Source organism: Oratosquilla oratoria, chromosome 26 (genome assembly GCF_046742065.1).
Source record: "Oratosquilla oratoria isolate Oo_2021 chromosome 26, ASM4674206v1, whole genome shotgun sequence".
Taxonomy (NCBI): domain Eukaryota; kingdom Metazoa; phylum Arthropoda; class Malacostraca; order Stomatopoda; family Squillidae; genus Oratosquilla; species Oratosquilla oratoria.
Window position 1 is genome coordinate 12,199,586 of NC_134802.1, and position 23,049 is coordinate 12,222,634.

The 23,049-nt window shown below is 38.8% G+C and overlaps 1 protein-coding gene across 13 annotated transcripts in view; it reads left to right on the forward strand.

The window, feature by feature from the left end:
- Tango5 (Transport and Golgi organization 5) overlaps positions 1–23,049 on the forward strand; it is a 134,784-nt gene that overhangs the window by 33,172 nt on the left and 78,563 nt on the right. For 9 of the 13 annotated variants that reach the window (XM_076209333.1, XM_076209330.1, XM_076209332.1 and 6 more), the window contains exons 2-3: positions 9,514–9,785; positions 9,929–10,019. In XM_076209333.1, the coding sequence (XP_076065448.1) occupies positions 9,556–9,785; positions 9,929–10,019 (321 nt within the window). In that variant the 5' untranslated portion in view covers positions 9,514–9,555. Of the gene's footprint in view, positions 1–8,233; positions 8,320–8,340; positions 8,626–9,513; positions 9,786–9,928; positions 10,020–23,049 lie in introns of those variants that run through there. The other 4 variants (XM_076209331.1, XM_076209328.1, XM_076209329.1 and 1 more) reach the window with 4 other exon arrangements.

Below are 23,049 nucleotides of genomic sequence, written 5' to 3' on the forward strand. Positions count from 1 at the left end.
AAAAGAGGTGCAGAAGGCAAAGGTGGAAGGAGTGAACATGAGGGGGGCAACCAAGGATGAGATGGGGTGGATGGGGTAAAAGGTACATTAGGAAAGAGGGGAATGTCTCCTGAGGAAGGAATGGAGAAAACAGAAGATAGGGGTGAATTGAAAATGGTTGTGTATGGATGATGCTGTGGTGCATGCAAGGGAGTAGTTGGGGGATGAGGGAGTATGTGTGATCGATATTTTGATGCAGCCTGAATGGATTTCTCCCCGTTTTCTCTTTTTCTGCATGAGGGGACAGAGAGGGGGGCCGCTGATTAAATGGAGTGGCCTTGCTGTGCCTTGCAACTCTGCTTCTGACCCAGGGCAGTGGGTGAGATTCAGGGATGACCTGTCATCCAGGAGGAGCCAAGATAAGAGGGAGGGAGGGGGATGAATGGGAGTGGAGTATGTGGAGATGGAATGGTGGGAGTGTTTTTTATGCCTTTGTTTTTTGGCTACCTCCCTTGTAATGGGGAAAAAGCTTTTGGTATATGTACATATGATTATTTTTTGACAGTTTATGTCTAGACTATATCAGATGCATTTTTCATGCTATAGCTACCATAACTATTGTTTCTGGTGTCTTGTTGAATCCCTCCAACAATTGTTGGTGATGTTTGTGAACAGCATGCTTGTCAAGTGGATCTCTTTGTATCCATGTTGGTTTGTGGAGGTGGGTAGTTGCATTTGTCTCAGCTGCTAATCTTTCCATGAGCTTGGAAATATTGGTGCAAGATTGGTCTTTTCTTTGCCTCCATCCCTAAATACCTATTTCTCGTGACACTTTTCATTCCCCCCAAGACATTTACATGTTTCCCTCACTCTACACTGTCTGCAGTTTACTCCCACCCCAACTCCATTCCTTGCTACATGTGCCCCTAAGTACTGAAAACTATCCACTAGCCTCCCACCTTTAAGGCTTGCCCAGCTGACTGCTACCCTCACCCCTTGTACATCTTATGAACTTACTTTTATCCTCATTTAATTTCAACATTCTCGTATCATATTCCTTCCTTAACTCCACTAACTGTCATAAGCACAGTGTCATCAGCAAACAACAACTAGCTCACCTACCACTTCTCTTCATGCTCTCTAATGGGAAAAAGATGGTAAAATTCCCTTTTTAGGTACATTGATCATGAGGAGTGGGAATAGGTTTGCCTTTACTGTTTTTAGAAGGAACATCCATTCAGGAAGTTACCTTAATTTTTTTAGTCATCACCCAGATCATATTAAAAGGAGCATAGCTTCATGTCTTTTTCTCCAAGCTTTCAGAATCTGTAGCCCCCAATTTTTAGAACATGCATTAATTTTCATCAGGTTCCAATTAACAAAATTAGCTTACCCTCAGTGGTTCCTGGATAAAGCCTCGGCCAAACCAGATTTAGGTTTTTCAATCCACCTTCCACAAAGCCAAATGTGTTACAAAATTCCTTTGTTATTCCCTTTTCAGAGTCCATTAGCCACTTGTCCAAATTTCCTCCCAAAGATAAGGTAGATTCAATTCATAATTACCCAAATATTATTAGTAAAAAATAAATTTAATGTTCATCACAGGTTGAAAGATCACATCCAAGGAGTTCACTCTCTTCTGTGTAAAGATTGTAAACTAGCATTCATTGGTCAGACAAGGAAAGACCTAAGGACAAGGTTGAATGATCAGCAATGAATGAAATAAACGTAACACAAAAAGAAATCGGTGATCAACTTAAAACCCTGGATGTCAGAAAATCACATGGCCCAGACGGAATAGCAAACTGGATACTGAAAGAATGCATGGAATAATTAACTGACAAAATATATGATATAATTAAATCATCAATTAAAGAAGGAAAAGTACCATTGGACTGGAAAAAAGCAAACATTGTACCAATTTATAAGGGAGGTGATAAGGAAGATCCATCTAACTACAGACCGGTCTCACTAACAAGCACAATAGCAAAAATTTGTGAAAGAGTGATCAAAAACAGATGGGTTAAGTACCTGGAAGAAAAATCTATACTGAACCCAAATCAATTTGGATTTAGACAAGGGAGATCCTGTACAACAAATCTGATTTGCTTTTACTCAAGATTAGTAGACATAATAGAAGAAAGAGATGGATGGGCAGACTGTGCTTTTCTGGACCTGCAAAAGGCATTCGATAAGGTACCTCATAGGAAACTAATAAATAAGATAGAGTCAAAAGGTGGCATCAGAGGAAAATTATTGGAATGGATGAAAGACTTTCTGATTGGGAGGAAAATGAGAGTTGTAATTAGAGAAAAATTCTCCAACTGGGAAGAAGTAAAAAGCGGGGTCCCGCAAGGATCAGTACTGGCACCGATCATGTTCGCTGTATACGTTAATGACATGAATGAAGGGGTGGAGTGCTATATAAATTTTTTTGCAGATGATGCAAAATTACTTAAGAAGGTAAAAACGGAAGAGGACTGCAACTCATTGCAACAAGATCTGGACACAATATAGAATTGGACTCAAAAATGGGAAGTAAAATTCAATATTAAGAAATGCAGCATAATGGAATTTGGTAAGAGTAAAAATAGAATATCAAAAGATTACAGAATTGGGGAAGAAAAAATAAATAAAACAAACTATGAAAAAGATCTTGGAGTGATGATTGGAAAGGACATGGAACCAGATAAGCATATAAACAAGATGTTCGGAGAAACCTACAACTTGTTGAGAGCAATCAAAGTGGCATTTACCTATATGGACGAAGAAATGATAAGGAAAACACTTACTACACTAATAAGACCAAAACTCGAGTACGCAGCATCACTTTGGACACCCAGTACTAAAAAGAATATTAAGAAACTAGAAAGATTACAAAGAGCGACAACAAAACTAGCACCGACACTCGCCGAACTAACATATGAGCAAAGACTATCCAAATTGAACCTACCAACTCTGGAACAAAGAAGAGAAAAAGGAGATTTGCATAATGAAAGGAATGGAAGTTTTAGACAGGAACGACCTATTAATGTGGGACAACGGTAAAACAAGAGGACACGGAAAAAAATTGAAAAAAGGATAGTTATAGATAAAACTTGAAAAGGAACAGTTTCCCACACAGAGCGATAAATACATGGAACAAATTAGACAACAAAACAGTATGTGCTAACACTATACAAGATTTTAAGATAAAACTTGATGCGGAGAGATACAAAGATGGGTCACCACGAGCATAGCTCCCCTCCCGTATATTACAACTAGGTAAATACAAAAGGTCAACTAGGTATGGTCAAGAGTGTTCAGCCGTGTTCCAACACATGAATAATTTAAATCCCCAGATGAGCTGGGACAAATCTGAACTGGTTGTGGGTTCAGAGGGAAGATGGAATCCACTTTGATAGATTATCTTCCCACTTTGAATATTTCAGAGTCAGTGGACCCCAGACATAATCTCAGAATTGTTCATTACAAAATAAATGATTAACAGGTACCCTTCCTCTCCCCCCAGACCAGACCTCACATCATCCTCAGGTCACCAGAGAGTGAGGGTAGTGGTATTCTTCTCTCCCTCCTTTTTTTTTTCTTGTTTTTCTTGTTTTAAGATAGCATCCTCCTCCCACTTTGTACTACTAAAGAAGATTGCAGTTAGCAGTTGAAATATATAGACTCACATATTCATCTCTTTCTTTTTTCCGACTTTGGTGTTAGTTGTGATTTACAAATGTGTTACTACATTTCTCAATAGGAGATTATATTACCTTGTCCATGTACACATTAAACAACCATGGTGGCATAACCTTCACCTCAAATTACTCACTCTCATTGTTCTCAATCCTTACACAAGCTCTATAATGCATATAAAAGTTTGTGACTGTCTTGAATAACTTTCCCCATATCTCACACATCTGCAGTACCTCCTACAATGCCTTCCTGTTGACTCTATTATAAAGCTTCTCCAGATCCATAAAGGCACAAAAAACATCACTACCTGTTGCCAAAAGTATCTTGCACATCTGCCTTACTTTTTTTAATCCATGCACCCACCTTTACTAAATTCACACTGCTCCTCCTTGATTACTCTGTTCCTATTCTTTTGCTGTCAATTTACTCCTTCCAACATGCCTATCCAACTACACTGAACAAACTGATCCCTCAAAAAATATTTATATTTGTCCTCTTTTCCTTTTTAACCACTTTTGTACAATGACGCCTGCATAGGCAACATGAGGATGCCAGTGTCAGTGTCTTGATTTTATATCATATATATATATATAGTTTTTTGTAGTTGTACATGATTTAACCCCGGATTCTGTGAACTGGTTTCATAACTTTTTCTGCATTTATTATTAATCAGAGTAAAAGAGAATGAATAATACAGTACAACCACTCCTCGTTTAACGACGACAATTGGGACCAGCGTCGCTGTCGTTAATCGAATTGGTCGTTAAGCGAAAGTGTATACATATACGTACATGTACAACTACTCCTCGTTTAACAACGACAATTGGGACCAGCGTTACCTTCGTTAACTGAATTGGTCGTTAAGCGAAAGTGTATACATATACGTACATGTACAACTACTCGTTTAACGATGACAATTGGGACCAGCGTTGCCGTCGTTAACCGAATTGGTCGTTAAGCGAAAGTGTATACATATACGTACATGTACTGTATGTACAATGTCCAGCAATACATATATCTTTATTTTCGTGTATTTTTCCTCCTTTTATACAGTACATTAAAGCTTTATTTACTGTTAATTTACCGTGGTTAGGTTCCTGAAATTACCGTATATGACCAAATCCGCGTATGCTGACATTCCATATCAAATACCGGGGTATTTTTTTTAGTTTCAACCATGGGCGCAATATTGCAATAGAAAATTAATTATTAATTTTGTAAATTAAAATGTATCATCGTAATATGCAATTTTGTGGGCAGAAATGGAAGTAAAGAATACCTTGCTACAAACAAATATGCTAATGAACGAAGTCGGTAGCATAGGATCGGGATGCCATCTCGTCGTCTGTCAATTGACGGCCTCGGTACTTCCGACAGTACCTCGCCAGGTACATTTTCTTGAAGGAATGTTATGGTGCGGAGATGCATACATTCCTTCAAGCTGCAATAACTTTGTATACCCCTTAAGCTGAGAGAGTGGTTGAAAAGCCCGCCAACGTCTCTCACGACGACGACAACGAGGACGAACCGGATGACATTTAATTTGCAGGTGATGATTTATTAGACACAGGTTAGGTTAGTTTAGGTTAGACGAATTTATCATCCTTTCATTTCTTCAATGTCGGAATCTATCATAAACATGGTGTACCATTCGTTCGACATGACTTCGTTACTTACGAAATCTGTTTTCGCACTTTTTTTTTTCCGCTCACAAAATTGTATATTACTTAGATACATTATAATTTACAAAATTAATAATTAATTTTATATTGCTATATTGCGCTCATGGTCGAAACTAAAAATTTACCAATACCGGTATATACTGTACCCTAGGTAGTTTGTGCAGCTTGCAGGATGGTAATGTAGACCTAAGCTTCAGAACACTTTACTTCACAGCTAATATCCACCGTACAAGTTCAATTATAACATACAAATTTGCCTCAGCCAACTTAATTATCGTACATGACGTCGTAACTTCAGGAGATTTACGTTAAACGAATATTGGTCTGTCATAAAGCCCGTCATCGCTAACCGAGTAGGTCGTTAAACGAGGAGTGGTTGTACTGTATGTACAATGTCCAGCAATACATGTATCTTTATTTTCATGTATTTTCCCTCTTTTATAGAGTACAGTACATTAAAGCTTTATGTACTGTTTTGATAGTACAGAAAGCCCTCAAATAACGCGGTGGTTAGGTTCCTGAAATTACCGTGTATGACCAAATTCGCGTATGCTGACATTCCATATTAAATACCGGGGTATTTTTTTAGTTTCGACCATGGGCGCAATATAGCAATAGAAAATTAATTATTAATTTTGTAAATTAAAATGTATCAACGTAATATGCAATTTTGTGGAAATGAAAAAAAAAATACCTTGCTACAAGCAAATATGCTAATGAACGAAGTCAGTAGCATAGGATCAGGACACCATCATGTCGTCTGTCAATTGACGGCCTCTGTACTTCCGACAGTACCTCACCAGGTATATTTTCTTGAAGGAATGTTATGGAGCAGAGATACATGCATTCCTTCAAGCTGCAAGAACTTTGTATACCCCGTAAGCTGAGAGAGTGGTTGAAAAGCCCGCCAATGTCTCTCACCAGGACGACAACAAGGACGAGCCGGATGACATTTAATTTGCAGGTAATGATTTATTAAACACAGGTTAGTTTAGTTTAGGTTAGACGAATTTATCATCCTTTCATTTCTTCGACGTCGGCATCTATCATAACAAACATGGCGTACCATTCGTCCGACATGACTTCGTTACTTACGAAATCTGTTTTAGCACCTTTTTTGTTTTTTTTATTTCCACTCACAAAATTGCATATTACGTTGATACATTATAATTTACAAAATTAATAATTAATTTTATATTGCTATATTGCGCCCATGGTCGAAACTAAAAATTTACCACTACCGGTATATACTGTACCCTAGGTAGTTTTTGCAGCTTGCATGACGGTAATGTAGACCTAAGCTTCAGAACACTTTACCTCACAGCTAATATCCACTGTACAAGTTCATTTACAACATCATACAAATTTGCCTCAGCCAACTTATCGCACACGACATCGTAACTTCGGGAGATTACGTTGAACGAATATTGGTCTGTCATTAAGCCCGTCATTACTCCACGTTGTCGTTAACCGAGTAGGTCGTTAAACGAGGAGTGGTTGTAGTGACTATATTTTATAATGCGAGTAGTGTGATGCAAATTACATATGGCAGCCGATGCTGTGCACGAGCATTTGAGTAGTATTGAAGTGATTAAAGTAGAACTGTACAAGCACTCCTCCAGCACATTTTTTTTTATCTTAGGCACACATTAAACAACCTCATTAGCCAATCCACTTTAACCTTTACTCCATATCAGATACTCTGCACGATACCCATTAAACCCAGGTGATTCACCAATTTTTATCACATTCAAAGCTCTTTGTACTTCATCTTTTCCTATAGCTGTCATTTTCCTAGTGACACTGCCACAATCAGTATAACAATAGGTGAGGAGCCTACACCAGGAGCTACGGCCAAAGCCATCACCTTTGTCCTATGCACTTGGATTGTTGGGGCAGGGAACAATCACAGCTGGAAATTGGAGAGAAGTGCAGGATTTAAACCCACAACTAAGTAAATGCAAAACTAGCATGCTTCTGATTATGCCACCAACACACAATATAATGATGATAATAATAGTAATGATGATGATTATTGTTATAGTATCACAAACTCCATATACCAGGGAAGGCTAGGATGGTACCACCATATGGAAGATTAATGTAGCAGAATATTTAATATTGTATGCCCTTACTATGAACTTGCTCAGCCAAGCAGCCTTGAATCACTTCCATTCCAACTCTGTCCAAGGAATGATGCTTTCAACTGCTTGGCCAATAGTGATGATAATCATGATCATCATCATGATAATAATTATAATTATTGTCTAGAGTTTTACTGAGTGGAAACATAGCCAGACAGTGGTTATCAGTGGTCATTGGACCCTATACTAGCTTTCTTTGGGAAGAAACTTTGGACTGTTGTTTGCATTGTATTAATCTCCAATACGAGTCAAATTCTTGTGGCTAGCATCAGCTGCCTGATGTATGATAATGCATCACAATATTTGCATTATAGAATATAAAGTTACAGTTGTATTACTCATTCTCTTTCACTGAATGTTAATAACCATAGAAAGTATAATCAGGCCAGTTCACAGAATAAGGGGTCACTCAGCTACAACTACAAAATAAGTATTATCAAGATGCCAATGCTGGCGTCCTCATGTACCCACTCACTCCTCATGAGGCTTACATAGGCATCATTGTATGGATGGAGTTGATATGGGACTTTTATGTTATTGGCTGAAAATAATTGGAGGGGAACAGTGGCCAGCTGTTAGCTCTCTGTATGTGAAAAAGGTGGAGGAAATCCATTTGATATAAATTTTGAGTCCTTTCTGTGGACCAGGTGCCTTGGGGCTGCAGCTTTAGATGGAGGTGAAAAAGTTTACATATTTTGAAGATGGGTACCAGGGAGCTGATTCTCTTTATCATCCATCTTGCAGGCACCCATCATTGGATCCTGCATGAAATGAACCAGTGTTGACAATGTATAAAAACTAAGTACAAGTTATGGAATAAAGTGATGCTGGTAAAATTGATACTAGTAATACCATATTACTAACCTGCCTTTCTGAGTACAGTACATGGAACAAGTCACTGTTATTGACATAACATAATTGTTTATTTTGAGAATAGTCATATCAATGGGATAAATATTTTAGATCATGTACAGGTATTACTTGTTGTTTAACTGTAAATTAGAAGCCATGTGATGGTGGACATTGTGCTGAGTTTACAGAATAGCTTGAAGTGCTTTGTATTCAACATGAGTGTTGTGCTTGATTTGAACTTCATTGAAAACATTGTCATGCCTCAGGCCAACGGATTTTATTGTGTAAGTTGAAACTGGTCCTGCTTTTTGTTTAGATTTAATCAAGTAACAGACATATAGGTGTCTGTATTTGTCACGCAAGGAGAATCAAAGCATACTTTGAGTTGGCCACTCCCTGTACAAAGGGAAGGCCATTGTTATATACAAATTAAAAAGTTTTGTGCAAGGATTAGGTAGAATCCACTCAAATGGTTATACAAGTGGCAAAGGATTTATAATTCATAGAGTTGGTCTGTGAATTTGTATTTGAGTAACAATGTGTGGTTTGAATGTAACCCTCATTTCTGTGAAATTTCTGATACATGAATACCTATCTAATGGAACTGCATGGTTATACAAGTGAAAGGTAAAGGATACTCATGGAATTGGTCTGTGAATTTGGACTTGAGTAACAATGTGGTTTGAATGCTTCATTTCTGTGAAATTTCTGATGCATGAAAATCTATCTAATGGAATTGCATATAGATTAATGTTAGGCTTGAAAGCTCCTCTATTGGTAGTCATGAAATGTTTTAAATAAGTTAGTGGTAATAGTATGCACTAACAAGTTTATTGCCTATTTTTAACTGAAGTACTGTACTTTGTTGTTCATATTAGTTTTGAATTCATATTCATAATTTTAGACTTGTCTTGAGTATTGAAGTTTTGATAAGGTTTGCATGATTTCATGTTAGCTATGCTTTGATCTGATAGTTTAACAAGTTTGTGCATGGTCATTTGTTGTACCAAATGGTAAATGCTTAGCTTTTTTGTTTGTAAAGTATTAGATTTAGTATACTTTTATGTTTACAAAATAACTTGGAATGAATATGATTAAAAACCAAGATGTAAAGTGTATAGAAATAAGTGTGTAGATTATATCAACATTATGGCTGATGGTGTTCATTTCAGGGGAAAGTAGACGACGACACAAGCTGCAATCACGTCTTGACCATGGGAGACTCTGCCACACAAAAACGTCACAAACCAGGAGGGTCCAGTAAACAGCAGCAGGCAAACGGTTCTAGTATGCTTGGGAGTGTCAATGGACTGTCGCAGTCCTTGGAGGAAAAACTGGCAGAGAAGGATGATAGAGAAAAACTGGTTTTGTGGAGACGACCTCTTCAAACCCTTCACTACTTTGCAAGAGAGTGTGGTGTTCTTAGTATAGAATATTTGTTAAAGTAAGTGAAGTGGAATTTCTGTTTTGGATGTGTAATAACTTTTATATTAGTTTTTCTAGAATGTAACTATGACCAGATGTACAGTATAAGAAGAATGTTTTGCTACTATGCTATTATTTTTTTTGCATGGAAATGTATTTCAGGTTGTGGCACAACAAGAAAGCTGTGTTAGCAGCATTGTTAGTTTTTGCACTGTTCTATGGTGGCTACAGAATACCAGGCCCACATCAAGTGGTAGGTAATATATTTGCATTATTTAAACAGAAGTGTGCTTAGTAGTATTTGCAAAAAAAAAAAAAAAAATTGTACAGGAGTCCCTCAAATAACGCGGGGGTTGGGTTCCTGAAATTACCGCGTATGACCAAATCCACGTATGCTGACTTTCCATATTAAATACCGAGAACCGTATGTATGTGAACGTGTACTTACCTAGTTGTATTTTACGAGAATGGGAGCTATGCTCGTGGTGCCCCGTCTTCATATCTCATTTTATCTAAACTATTTTTAAATTCATGTATTGTTTTTGCACACACCACTTTCTCATCTAACTTGTTCCAACTGTCTATTACTCTGTGAGGAAATCTGTTCTTTTTCACATCTCTTCTATAGCTGTCTTTCTTGATTTTCTTTCCGTGCCCTCTTGTGTATTTACCTAGTTGTATTTACCTAGTTGTATTTTACGGGAAGGGGAGCTATGCTCGTGGGGTCCCGTCTTCATATCTCATTTTATCTAAACTATTTTTAAATTCATGTATTGTTTTTGCACACACCACTTTCTCATCTAACTTGTTCCAACTGTCTATTACTCTGTGAGGAAAGCTGTTCTTTTTCAAATCTCTTCTATAGCTGTCTTTTTTTATTTTCTTTCCGTGTCCTCTTGTATTTCTGTCATCCCATTTTATCAGATTCTCTCTATCAGTAATTTCTATGCCTTTCATGATTCTGTAAATAGCTATCAAATCTCCTTTCTTTGCTCTAGTGTCTGTAGTTCAAGTTTTTCTAGTCTCTCTTCATATGATAGTTTTGAGAGTGTTGGTGCCAATTTTGTAATTGCTCTTTGTATTCTTTCAAGTTTTTTTATACATTTTTTTGTACTTGGTGACCATATCGTTGCTGCATATTCCAATCTTGGTCTTATCAGGGTGATTAGGATTTTCTTCACCATTTCTTCATCCAGGTATGTAAATGCAACTTTGATTGTTCTTATTAAATTATAAGTTTCTCCAAAAATCTTATATGTTTCTCAGGTGACATATTATTCATAACAATGACTCCCAGGTCCTTCTCATTTTCTACTTTTTTTATTCCTTCTTCTCCCAATTCATATGCTCCTGTTATTCTGTTTTTGCTTTTTCCAAATTCCATTATACTACACTTTTTTGTATTGAACTCCATCTCCCACTTCCTACTCCATTCCCATACTTTATTTAGATCTCTCTGTAGTGATTCACAATCTTCTTCAGTTTTCACTCTTTTCAGTAGTTTTGCATCATCTGCAAAGAAGCTCATGTAGCTTTCAATTCCTTCATCCATATCATTAATATATATAGCAAACATTATTGGGGCCAGAACTGTTCCCTGCGGAACACCGCTTATTACTTCATCCCATTTTGAGTGCTGGTTTCTTATCACTACTCTCATTTTTCTTTCTTGCAAAAAGTCTTCCATCCAGTTAAGCAGTTTGCCCTGTATTCCTCCTTCAGTTTCTAATTTCTTAAGCAACTTCTTATGTGGTACTTTGTCAAAAGCTTTCTTTAAGTCTAAAAATGCACAGTCCGCCCATCCATCTCTTTCTTGTATTATATCTATTAGTCTTGAATAGAAACATATTAAATTGGTGACGCATGATCGTCCTTGTCTGAATCCAAATTGCCTTGGATTTAACACTTTGTTTTTTTTCTAAATATTTTACCCATCTACTTTTGATAATTCTTTCACAAATTTTTGCTATTGTACTTGTTAGAGAGACTGGTCTATAGTTGGTAGGGTCTTCTTTATTTCCTCCTTTATATATAGGTACTATATTTGCATTTTTCCAATCTTCTGGAACTTTTCCTTCTTTCAAGGAACTATTTAGTATGCTATGTATTTTGTCTGCCAGTTCATTCCTTCATTCTTTCAGTATCCAGTTTGCTATTTCATCTGGTCCATGCGATTTTCTGACATCAAGATTACTCAAGTGTGTTAATATTTCATTCTTTGTTACTTCTATTTCTTCCATAGGGGGGACTTTTTCTTTCCATTCGTTCTCTTCAGGTTGTATGTTCTCCCTTGTAAACACTGATTTAAAATGTTTGTTAATAATTTCCGCCATTTCCATTTCCTCAGTGTATTCAACTCCCTCTTGTCTTAATTTCTCCAAGTCTTGTTTGTTTTTCAGTTTGTTGTTTACAAATCTGTAGAATAGTTTTGGTTGATCTTTACACTTTTCTATGATATCTTTTTCATATTTTCTCTTTTCCTCTCTGCACGTTTGTACATATTCATTTCTATAACAGGTATATATTTTCCATTTTTCAGGTCTTCTGTCTTTTTTCCATCTGGTCCAGGCTTTGTCTCTTTTGTCTTTTAACTCCCTACATTTTTTGTTGTACCAGCATTTTACATATTCTTTTTCTTGTTTTTGTCTTGGGACATACTTTTCCACTCCTTTTTTGTAAATTTTTGTCAAAATATTCCATTTCTCTTCTACTGTTGTTTCTTCTTTGTATATTTCTTCCCAGTTTTCTTGTTGAAAGAATTCTCTTATTTTATCAAAGTTTGTTTTTTCATACATCAATCTTCCTTTTCTATATTGTTCATTTCTTTTCATATATTTTTCTTCATTAAGTTCCAGTTCAATCAATATGTGGTCACTTTTACTTATTGGTGTTTTATATTAAATTTTGTCCACTATTCTAGGTTCAGATGTAATTATTAGGTCTAGTCTCGATGGCTCTTCTTCATTTCTATACCTAGTGTTCTCCTGTATCCATTGTGTCATTGTATGGTCAGTAACCATCTCAAGTAGAGCGTTTCCCCATGAGCCGTCTCCACCCTTTACTGTCATTTCTTCCCAGCAGATTTCTTTGCAATTAAAGTCGCCCATCATAACTATTTTTCCTCCCTCTTCCATTATCTTGTTTAATGTTATCTATGTGTCCTCTAACATACTTTTATGTTCACTCTCTTCCCATGAGGCTGTTTTCGGGGGCACATAATTTATCACAAATTTTCTGCTCTTTTTATCTCTGTCTTCCACTTCTATCATAATCATCTCTACTGTATTCTTTCCATATATGACACCCTTCACGTTTATATCCTTCTTAGTCAGGAACATAACTCCACCCCCTTGCTTTTTCTCTCTGTTTTTAATCCAATAATTATATGCATCATGTCCTACACTGTTGGGTGGTAGTGGGCCTTTTAATTTTGTTTCTACAATTCCCATTATGTCCGGTTCTTTTTCCTTCAAATAATCATTCAGCTCATTCAATCCTGTTATTAATCCATCTATATTTGTGTAAGACACTCTTAGTTTTCTGTCACTTCCATTGTGTTCACTGTTTCCCTTTTGTTTTTCTCTTGTATGTCGAACTGCCTTAGTTTCATATTCACTACTCTCCAATAGAATCTCTCTTTCTCTGACTCCGTTCTGCTCTCGTTTTTTTTTTCTTAGCTTCAAGTCTTTTCTGCTTTTCTTCCTCTCTTTCCTCTTTATTCATTTCCCTTTTTATCCATACCTTTTTATATTGTTCACTTGTTGCTAGTTTCCCTGTTTTGGATAAGATATTCTCTACTGTCGTTTGTGACCTGAATTTAATCTTAATTGGTCTGGTCTTATCTGTACTAAACTTTCCGAGCCTGAATTTTTCCTCAATTTCCTTCATAATTTCTGGTTCATCTTCCTGAACTAATTTGAGTAAACTGCTTACTTTTTCATTTTCCTCATTGGTTCTTGAGGTTCTATCTGGGTTATGTTTCTCTTCCATTCCTAATATAATTATACATTTCTTTTTGTCAGCTAAGTCTCTTACTATATTCTCCTTCTGTCTCATCACTTTAATAACTGAGTCTTCAGTTTGTTCTCTCATTTGCTGTTTAATTATATCAGTAAATGCAACTTTACTGTTTTCTTTTATCGACTTCCATCCCTCTCTGTTTTCTTTACTATTCCTCTTCAATTCCTCATTCTCCACCTTTACTTCTTTTAACTGTCTTTTCAGGTTTTCTATTTAATCAGTTAAGTTTTTGTTCGCCTTCTCTAGTTCTTCCAATTTTTCAACCCTCCGTATAATATTGTTAACATGACCGAACCTACGCTCCAAGTCCTCGATCATCTTATCGACCTTCTCTTCTAGTCTTGTCAGTCGGGGGGGGTTTGTGTCCCCCCCACCCTCTTTAAATCCCTGGAATATATTCTCATCACTTTCTACTGTATTGCTCTTATCTATACTTCTAATCTTTACATTTTTATTAGACATTTCATCGTCGTCGGGGGGCCGTTTGTTTACCTTTCGCCTGTCTGCCTGGGCCAAGTCTACTCCTTCCTCATTTCCTTCCATTTCCCTCAGTAATCCCTCCCCTTCTCCTCTTTCCCTACTTTCCTACTACCCCACGAGCAATTTCCCCCCCACCCTGTAAATACAATAGGCACTTCTCTTTGCGTTGGTGTCCACAAAACTTCAATTTTCTTCAGAACGTCTTCTAAGCCGTCTGTTCGTTGAAGTGTGTGTGTGTGTGAATGCGTGTATGTGTCTGTGTTCACATGTGCAAGTAAGCATATACGTGCGTGTGTCTGTGTTCGTATTTGTGTGTACATGCACACGCATTCACAACATACACTGGTTGTATAACTCATGTCTACGTGTGCGTGTCTACACATATGTAAGCGTGTATATGTCTGTTTTTGATCTCCCAAACCACCACTGCCAGTAACAACAAGAACCTCATAAGAGAAATTAAGACATGACAAGCGCAGTCATTATCAGACTTATTAGTTGTGTTCCAAACAAAAGAAACATGACACTTCAACAGGTTAGGGCGGTAAAATTTCACGACAGCACGGTGCAGGTGGTGGAAGCGACAAGCTAAAGCTTGTTGGCTACCCCCCTACCACCCCCTACTCCCCCTCTCCTCCCCTCCCTCCCTCCTGCATCAGTACCCGGAGGTTGACACGTAACCGCAGGCAGCCACCCACGGCTATCCCCTCGCCCCACACCCTTGTTTGAGCAGTTCCCAGTGTACATAATGACCGTGTTATATGAGGATTGACTGTATATGGTAAAATAGAAAGCAGTCACCACAAATGTTTGTGATGTTGCCGCGTGTGTGCGTATGCGTGCCTGACTCGGCGCAAATTTTAAAACGGTTCTCTACATTTGAGATGGTTTTGAAATAAAATCCGCGTATGATTGAATCCGTGTTATTTGAGGGACTCCTGTAATTAATTTTGTGCCAGATTCCACGGGTATTAAGAGTAGGTTTCTTTTCTGCAGCTCAGCTCAGTTTAGTGGGTTGCAGTAACCCACACTATTATTTGAATATCCCCCATTATAGGGGGAAACTGGGTCTTTTAATGTGCATGGATGTGGTACATGTGAGAGTAAAAAGGAAAAGATAGGCAGTATGTTTGTGAGAAGAACGATGGATGTGTTGACACAGAGTAAAACTAAGTCTAACAGGAGGGGCAAGTTTGAGTTTGGGAGTGTAGTTGGGAGGGTCTCAGGAGTGAAGTGAGGATGAGGGAGAAAAGGGATGGCTATGCTAGTAAGTGAAGAGATAGGTAAATGTGTGGTGGAGTAGAAGGTTTCTTCAAGGTTAATGTGGATGAAGGTGAAACTGGGAAGGGATATATGGGTTTTTGTAAGTGCATATGGGCCTGGTAGTGAGAAGAGTGTAGAGGAAAGGAAGGCTTTTTGGATAGATGTAAATGAGTGCATAGAGGGTTTAGGGAGAAATATCACTGTAATGGTATTGGGATATCTTAATGCTAGGGTAGGAAATTAACCAATAGACGGAGTGGTTGGGAAGTGTGGAGTGCCAGGAAAAAATCATAATGGAGAGTTGATGGTGGAGATGTGTCTAGAGAGTTGATGATAATAAATACAGTGTTTAGGAAGAAAGTCAAGCCTAAGTACCACATGGGAGTGGGTGGTGGATGGGAGGGTGGTAGATAGAGCTTTAAGAAAGCATCGCCAGCGATCATTTGAAAAATTCTGATACATGAGCAAATTTTAGGTAAACATTTCAAAAGAATCTCTATGATGGTGGCAACACTTACAAAGTTATACAACTGGATTTTGTTAATATTTTTTTATACAGCATAAAACAGATAAGATATTGGCAACCTCTGGCAACCCCATTGCATAAAAAACATTCTGTATATTGAAATAGCATCGACATTTCTATAGTTATTTCGCTTTTTGCTACAGAATTGTGTTTATGAAGATATTTGGCTACTCCTCCCACCAGCATACCCCACAAAGACAATGGACAGGGCATCAGTACTCTTGAAAAGGTCAAAGTAAGGTGATGTTGCTCCTGGCACTCTCACCATATGCAACAATTTTGATTCCTCGCCCTGTATTGTTATTGTTGCTGTGATCATGAAAAAATTAACAAGAAACAAGAGAGTGAAGCGACAGAGTATAGAGAGGGCCCGTGAGTGCCTGAAATAGAAACAAGACAAAGGAAAAAGAAAGAGGAGAAAAGCAGCACAGCTGCCCCAACATTTACTAGTCACGCCCACCTTACATTTCCTCCGCCTATGCCACACCACTCACCCTCACCTCACACCTCATCAGCAAAGAAGAGGTAATTGGAGCTTTGCTATACATCGCAACCATCAAACAAATGGTCGCGAAAATTTAAATCCCCCATCCTGCAAGGTTTATGTTTTTGTTCTTTCTGTTGTAATATCTCCGGTTGTTCTTTATGGATTTTTGTCATTTTTGTTTCCTTTGAAAGAAAACATCATGCTCTTAATTTCCTACAGTAAAAGAATAAAAGAAATTTGAATTAATTTTTTTTATTTATGAAACCTGAATTTTACAGCATTGTTTTTTATTCAGAAAAACAAATTGATAAAAAATCAGAATTATTAGTTTGAAAAAATGTATTCAATAAGATCACTACAGAAAGACCTGGATAAAGTCTGGGAATGGAGTCAAAAATGGGAAGTGAACTTCAATATCAAGAAATGTAGTATAATGGAATTTGGAAAAAGTACATACATATACCAAGGCTTTTTCCCCCATACAAGGGAGGTAGCAAAAAAGGAAAAGGCATAAAATCATTCCCACCCATTCCATCCCGGAATACACTCCACACCCCTCCACCCTCCCTCTCATCTTAGCACCTCCTGGATGACGAGTCATCCCTGCACCTTGTCCACTGCCCTGGGTCAGAAGCAGTGTCGCAAGACACAGCACATTCACAGCGAGACCGCTTCATTAAATCGGCGACCCCCCCCCCTCTCCGTCCCCCATGCATAAAAGGAGAAGACGGGGAGAAATCCCTTCGGGCTGCGTCACAATTTGCTCTCACTACCTTACCCCCCATCCCCCCACCCATTCCACCTCATGCATCACATCATCCATATACAACCATTCTCCATTCACCCGTCTTCTGTCCTCTCCCATACTTCCTCAACAGACATTCCCCTCTTTCCCAAAGCCCCCTTCACCCATCCATCCACCTCATCCTAGGACGTCCCTTCATGTTCCCTCCCTCCACATCTGCCTTCCATACCTCTTTTACTAGTCTTTCTTCACTCATTCTTTCCATGTGTCCAAACCATCCTAATACTCTTTCATCAACCCTATCTCCCAACTCCCTTTCCACCCCTCTTCTCCTCACCTCCTCATTTCTCACTATCCAGCCTAGTAACCCCCATCATATTTCTCAGACACCTCATCTCAAACACATTCAAACTCCTCCTTCTCTCTTCCTCTCTATGTTCCATGTTTCTGCCCCATACAGTGCTGTTGGCACAATCACTCCTTCATATAGTCTACTCTTAGCATCCATTCCCAAATGTCTATTTCTCATTACACTTTTTAATCCACCAAGGCATTTACTCGCTTCTCTCAATCTACATTCTACCTCCACCTTCACTCCTTTTCCTGCCACATTTGCACCCAAATATCTAAAACTATCCACTTCCTCCAGTCGCTCTCCCTTAATGCATTTGGAAAAAGTAGAAATAGAATATCAGGGCAATACAAAATTGGTACAAAGGAAGTAAAAAGAAGTTAGCTCAGAAAGGGACCTAGGAGTAATTATCAGCAAAGACATGTCACCAGACAAGTATATCAGCAAAATAGTCTGAGAAACCTTCAATTTACTAAGATCAATGAAAGTGGCCTTTGACCACTTGGATGAAGAAATGGTAAAGAATATATTAGTTACACAGATAAGAACAAGATTGGAGTATGCTGCGACACTATGGACACCCAGTACAAAAAAGAATATAAAGAAATAATCGAAAGAGCAATGACAGATGGCACCAACACTTTCAAAATTGACATACAAACAAAGATTGTCCAAACTGGAACTACCAACCCTGGAACAAAGAAGAGAAAGAGGAGATCTTCTGGCCACATACAGAATTATGAAACGGATGGAAGTCCTTGACAGAGAAGATTTATTAAAGTGAGATAGAAGAAAAAGAAGAGGACATGAAAAGAAATTCAAAAAGGATAGTTATAGAAGAGATCTGAAAAAGAATAGTTTCCCACACAGAGTGTTGCATATCTGGAACAAATTGGATAAGGCAACAGTGTGTGCAAAAACTGTACAAGAATTTAAGAACAAACTAGATGCTGAAAGATACAAAGATGGGTCACTATGAGCCTAGCTCTCTTTCCATATAATACAACTAGGTATATTTAACACTTTACAATTTACTGCCTCATCAGGGAGGGCATTGTAAGCTTTCAATGCCTTACCTCTTAAACTGTTGTAACAGAATTGTCCAAAACTGCCTTGGCTATTCAAGGCAGATAGTCGACCTTTCAAAACTAGCGAAAAACTCATCTAGGTGGCTTTCTGAAAAGGGCAGAACTAACCTAACTGCCTTATCTAAAACAAAAGATGGTTGGGGAGAGAGCTGGAGCTCTAGATGACGTAACTCCAAATCTTGTTCTGGCACGTTGTTTTCCACCCACCTGACCAAATGACTTCCTGGGTCCTCCCTCACTCTGACTTGTCCGATATTTTGGTCCTATTCAAAGGTTCTTCATCTAATCCTAACTGCTGGCAGACTATGCTAACTAAAGCTGACTTATTTGTCTTATGTGACAAGGTATATCCGTTAAATGCAGCTACTACTACCAGTTCAGAAACACAAAGCTTTTCTATCTCTTCTGCTGAGGGCTCCCATGCTATGAATGCCTTCACATCAGAATCATTAGCAATTACCATCCTGTATTACTATTCAATTGGGTTTAACAATCTCACATGATAATTCTGGCAAGGTTGCCACTGTTACCTTTGGGGTGTTTTGAAACTTAGAGTTTAATGTTATTCTTAATTTTTTCTTTTCTCCAAAAAATAATATAACAAAATCACTCTGTTTCTTAGATAACAAGTATATTTAAGGAAATTTACACCAGAAGAAAATCATGTGAGAATTAACTAACCCTTAACACTTGCTCTTAACTTACACGTAATGTGGATAAACATGTGGAAGAAACAAAGAAAAAGATCACACACGAGAATCTGGAAAAAGGCCATTTGACACTCCAATTCAAATAAAAGGTGAGCCTAGAATCAGTCAAAAAACCTCACACCATAGGAAGTATTTCCTCATATCTATAAAAAAAAAAAAGCCATTTACACGAGTGTTAACACATAGGCTGTTACTACATACCTTGTGGGAAAAAGTCCCCACAAAAAGTAGACAGGTGGCCAGTTACTGACTTGAGAAGAGGGATAGAACAACCCAAGGGAGGTTTAAAACCTCCCTGAAATACTCGCAGTTGACGTGATAGGTCAATAGAGCCAAAGGGTGCATCAAAGAAAGTTTTCCTGCCCACTTTGGATAACTGCATTACAGCATAACCACTTACATACTAACCTTAAAGTACACACAAGAAAATATGTATCCAGAATTACTTTAATACTAACACAGGAAAGAAACAAAGCAATATGATAATTAACTGGCAACTCAAGTGTGCAGTGTGTATGTCCAGCCTGCCAGTGATGGAATCACCGTTACCAAATGTCTAAACTTAAATACAAAGCAGAAATTGAAGTATGTTGCAGCATCCTGACATATGGTATCTGTGCTACAAGTTGTTTTAAATTAAGTCACATTATATCCATGAGGAAAATAAAAAGATGAAAAGAAATATAGCAAAACTACAAAACTGGCAATTTACACACATATCTTGCCCTAGCAGCGTCCATATGACCTGAGGCCAGGACATCCAAAACTCCTGCTGTGATCTGACCAAAGTTGACCTTCTTGGTGTGACAGTGGTATACACCGACGACAGAGATAGGTTGGGGGGAGGGGTTAAGCTATAACAACTAATGATCAACACGAGAAAGTAAAAAATTAAGCTATGTGCTGGTAGACAACTAACAGTCAACACGGGAAAGTACATACATACATATACCAAGGCTTTTTCCCCCTTACAAGGGAGGTAGCCAAAAAGGAAAAGGCATAAAATCATTCCCACCCATTCCATCCCTGAATACACTCCACACCCCTCCATCCTCCCTCTCATCTTAGCACCTCCTGGATGACGGGTCATCCCTGCACCTTGTCCACTGCCCTGGGTCAGAAGCAGTGTCGCAAGACACAGCACATTCACAGCGAGGCCGCTTCATTAAATCAGCGACCCCCCTCTCCGTCCCTCCATGCATAAAAGGAGAAGATGGGGAGAAATCCCTTCGGGCTGCGTCACAATTTGCTCACACATACTACCTTACCCCCCATCCCCCTGCCCATTCCACCTCATGCATCACAACATCATCCATATATAACCATTCTCCATTCACCCCTATCTTCTGTCCTCTCCCATCCTTCCTCAACAGACATTCCCCTCTTTCCCAAAGCCCCCTTCACCCCATCCATCCACCTCATCCTAGGACGTCCCTTCATGTTCCCTCCCTCCACATCTGCCTTCCATACCTCTTTTACTAGTCTTTCTTCACTCATTCTTTCCATGTGTCGAAACCATCCTAATACTCTTTCATCAACCCTCTCTCCCAACCCCCTTTCCACCCTTGTTTTCCTCCTCACCTCCTCATTTCTCACTCTTTCCAGCCTAGTAACCCCCATGATACTTCTCAGACACCTCATCTCAAACACATTCAAACTCCTTCTCTCTTCTTCTCTTATGTTCCATGTTTCTGCCCCATACAGTGCTGTTGGCACAATCATTCCTTCATATAGTCTCCTCTTAGCATCCATTCCCAAATGTCTATGCATTTACTCGCTTCTCTCAATCTACATTCTACCTCCACCTTCACTCCACCTTTTCCTGCCACATTTGCACCCAAGTATCTAAAACTATCCACTTCCTCCAGTCGCTCTCCCTTAATGCTCACTTCCAGTCTACTGTCACTTTCACCCCTTGTACATCTCATCACCTTACTTTTACCCACATTTATCTTTAGCTTTCTTCTATCACATACTCTCCCAAACTCTGTCACCAACTTCCTCAATCCCTCCTCCAATCCTGCCACAAGCGCAGTGTCGTCCACAAACAACAGCTGGCTCACCTCCCACTTTTCTCTATTTTCTTTAACCATCTCCAATCCCTGACCCTACCCTTGCATTTACCTCTCACACTACCCCATCCATGTACAAGTTGAACAGCCAGGGCGACAGGAAAGTAAAAAATAAATAAAAAAAGTGGGCATTGGCTACGTGACAATGGGTAGGATAAAAGGGGCATTGGGAAAGAGGGGAATCTCTGTGGAGGAAGGAAGTTGAATGGAGAATGGTTGTGCATGGATGATGCTGTAATGCATGGAAGGGAGTGGGTGTGGAATGGGGGATGAGGGAGTATGTGTGAATGATATTTTGACACAGTTTGAAGGGATTTCTCCCCATCTATTTTTCTGCATGAGGGGACAGAGGTGGGTGTTCACTGATTAAATGAAGCAGCCTTGCTGTGGATGTACTGTGTCTTGCTACATTGCTTCTGACCCAGGGCAGTGGGCAAGATGCAGGGATGACCTGTCATCTAGGAGGAGTTGAGATGGGAGGGAGGGAGGTGAATGGGAGTGGAGTATGTGGGGATGGAATGGGTGGGAGTGTATTTTATGCCTTTGTTTTTTGGTTATGTCACTTGTAAGGGGGAAAAAGCCATAGGTATATTATATATGGTGAAAAACTTTAGGTAAAATCCTGTGGCAGCACAATCTTGCTAGAAATGATTAAACAAAGACTATTCATGAGATTTCATGTTCATGTTATTTTAGATAGAGTGAGAAATGAAGAGGTGAGGAGAAATGATTAAACAAAGACTATTCATCAGATTTCATGTTCATGTTTTTTTAGATAGAGTGAGAAATGAGGAGGTGAGGAGGAGAACAGGGGTGGAAAGGGAGCTGGGAGATAGGGTTGATGAAAGAGCATTAGGATGGTTTGGACACATGGAAAGAATGAGTGAAGAAAGATTAATAAAAGAAATGTGGAAGGCGGAGGTGGAAGGATTGAATATGATGGGGTGACCTAGGATGAGATGGATGGGGTGAAAGGGGCTTTACAAAAGAGAGGAATGTCTGTAGAGGAAGGACGGGAGGGGACAGAAGACAGGGGTGAATGGAGAAGGGTTATATATAGATGAGGCCGTGATGCATGAGGGGGAGTGGGTGGGGGATGGGGGGTGAGGAAGTATGTATGAGAAAAAATTTGATGCAGCCCAAAGGGATTTCTCCCCATCTTCTCCTTTCCTGCATGAGGGGATGGAGAGGGGAGGTCGCCGAAATTATGAAGCGGCCTTGCTGTGGATGTGCTGTCTTGCGACACTGCTTCTGACCCAGGGCAGTGGACGGGATGCAGGGATGACCCGTCATCCAGGAGGTGCCAAGATAGGATGGTGGAGGGGAGTGGAATATATGGGAAATTAAATGGGTGGGAGTGATTTCTATGCCTTTTTTCTTTTTGGCTACCCCCCGTGTAAGGGGGAAAGCCTTGGTATATGTATTTTTTTTTTTTTTTTTTTTTTTTTTTTTTTTTCTCTCCACTATTACACATTTCTTTGAAATTGCTTACAAATTTTGCTTGGGTTTTATTATCTTCTAAGCTATTTTAGGCATTAAT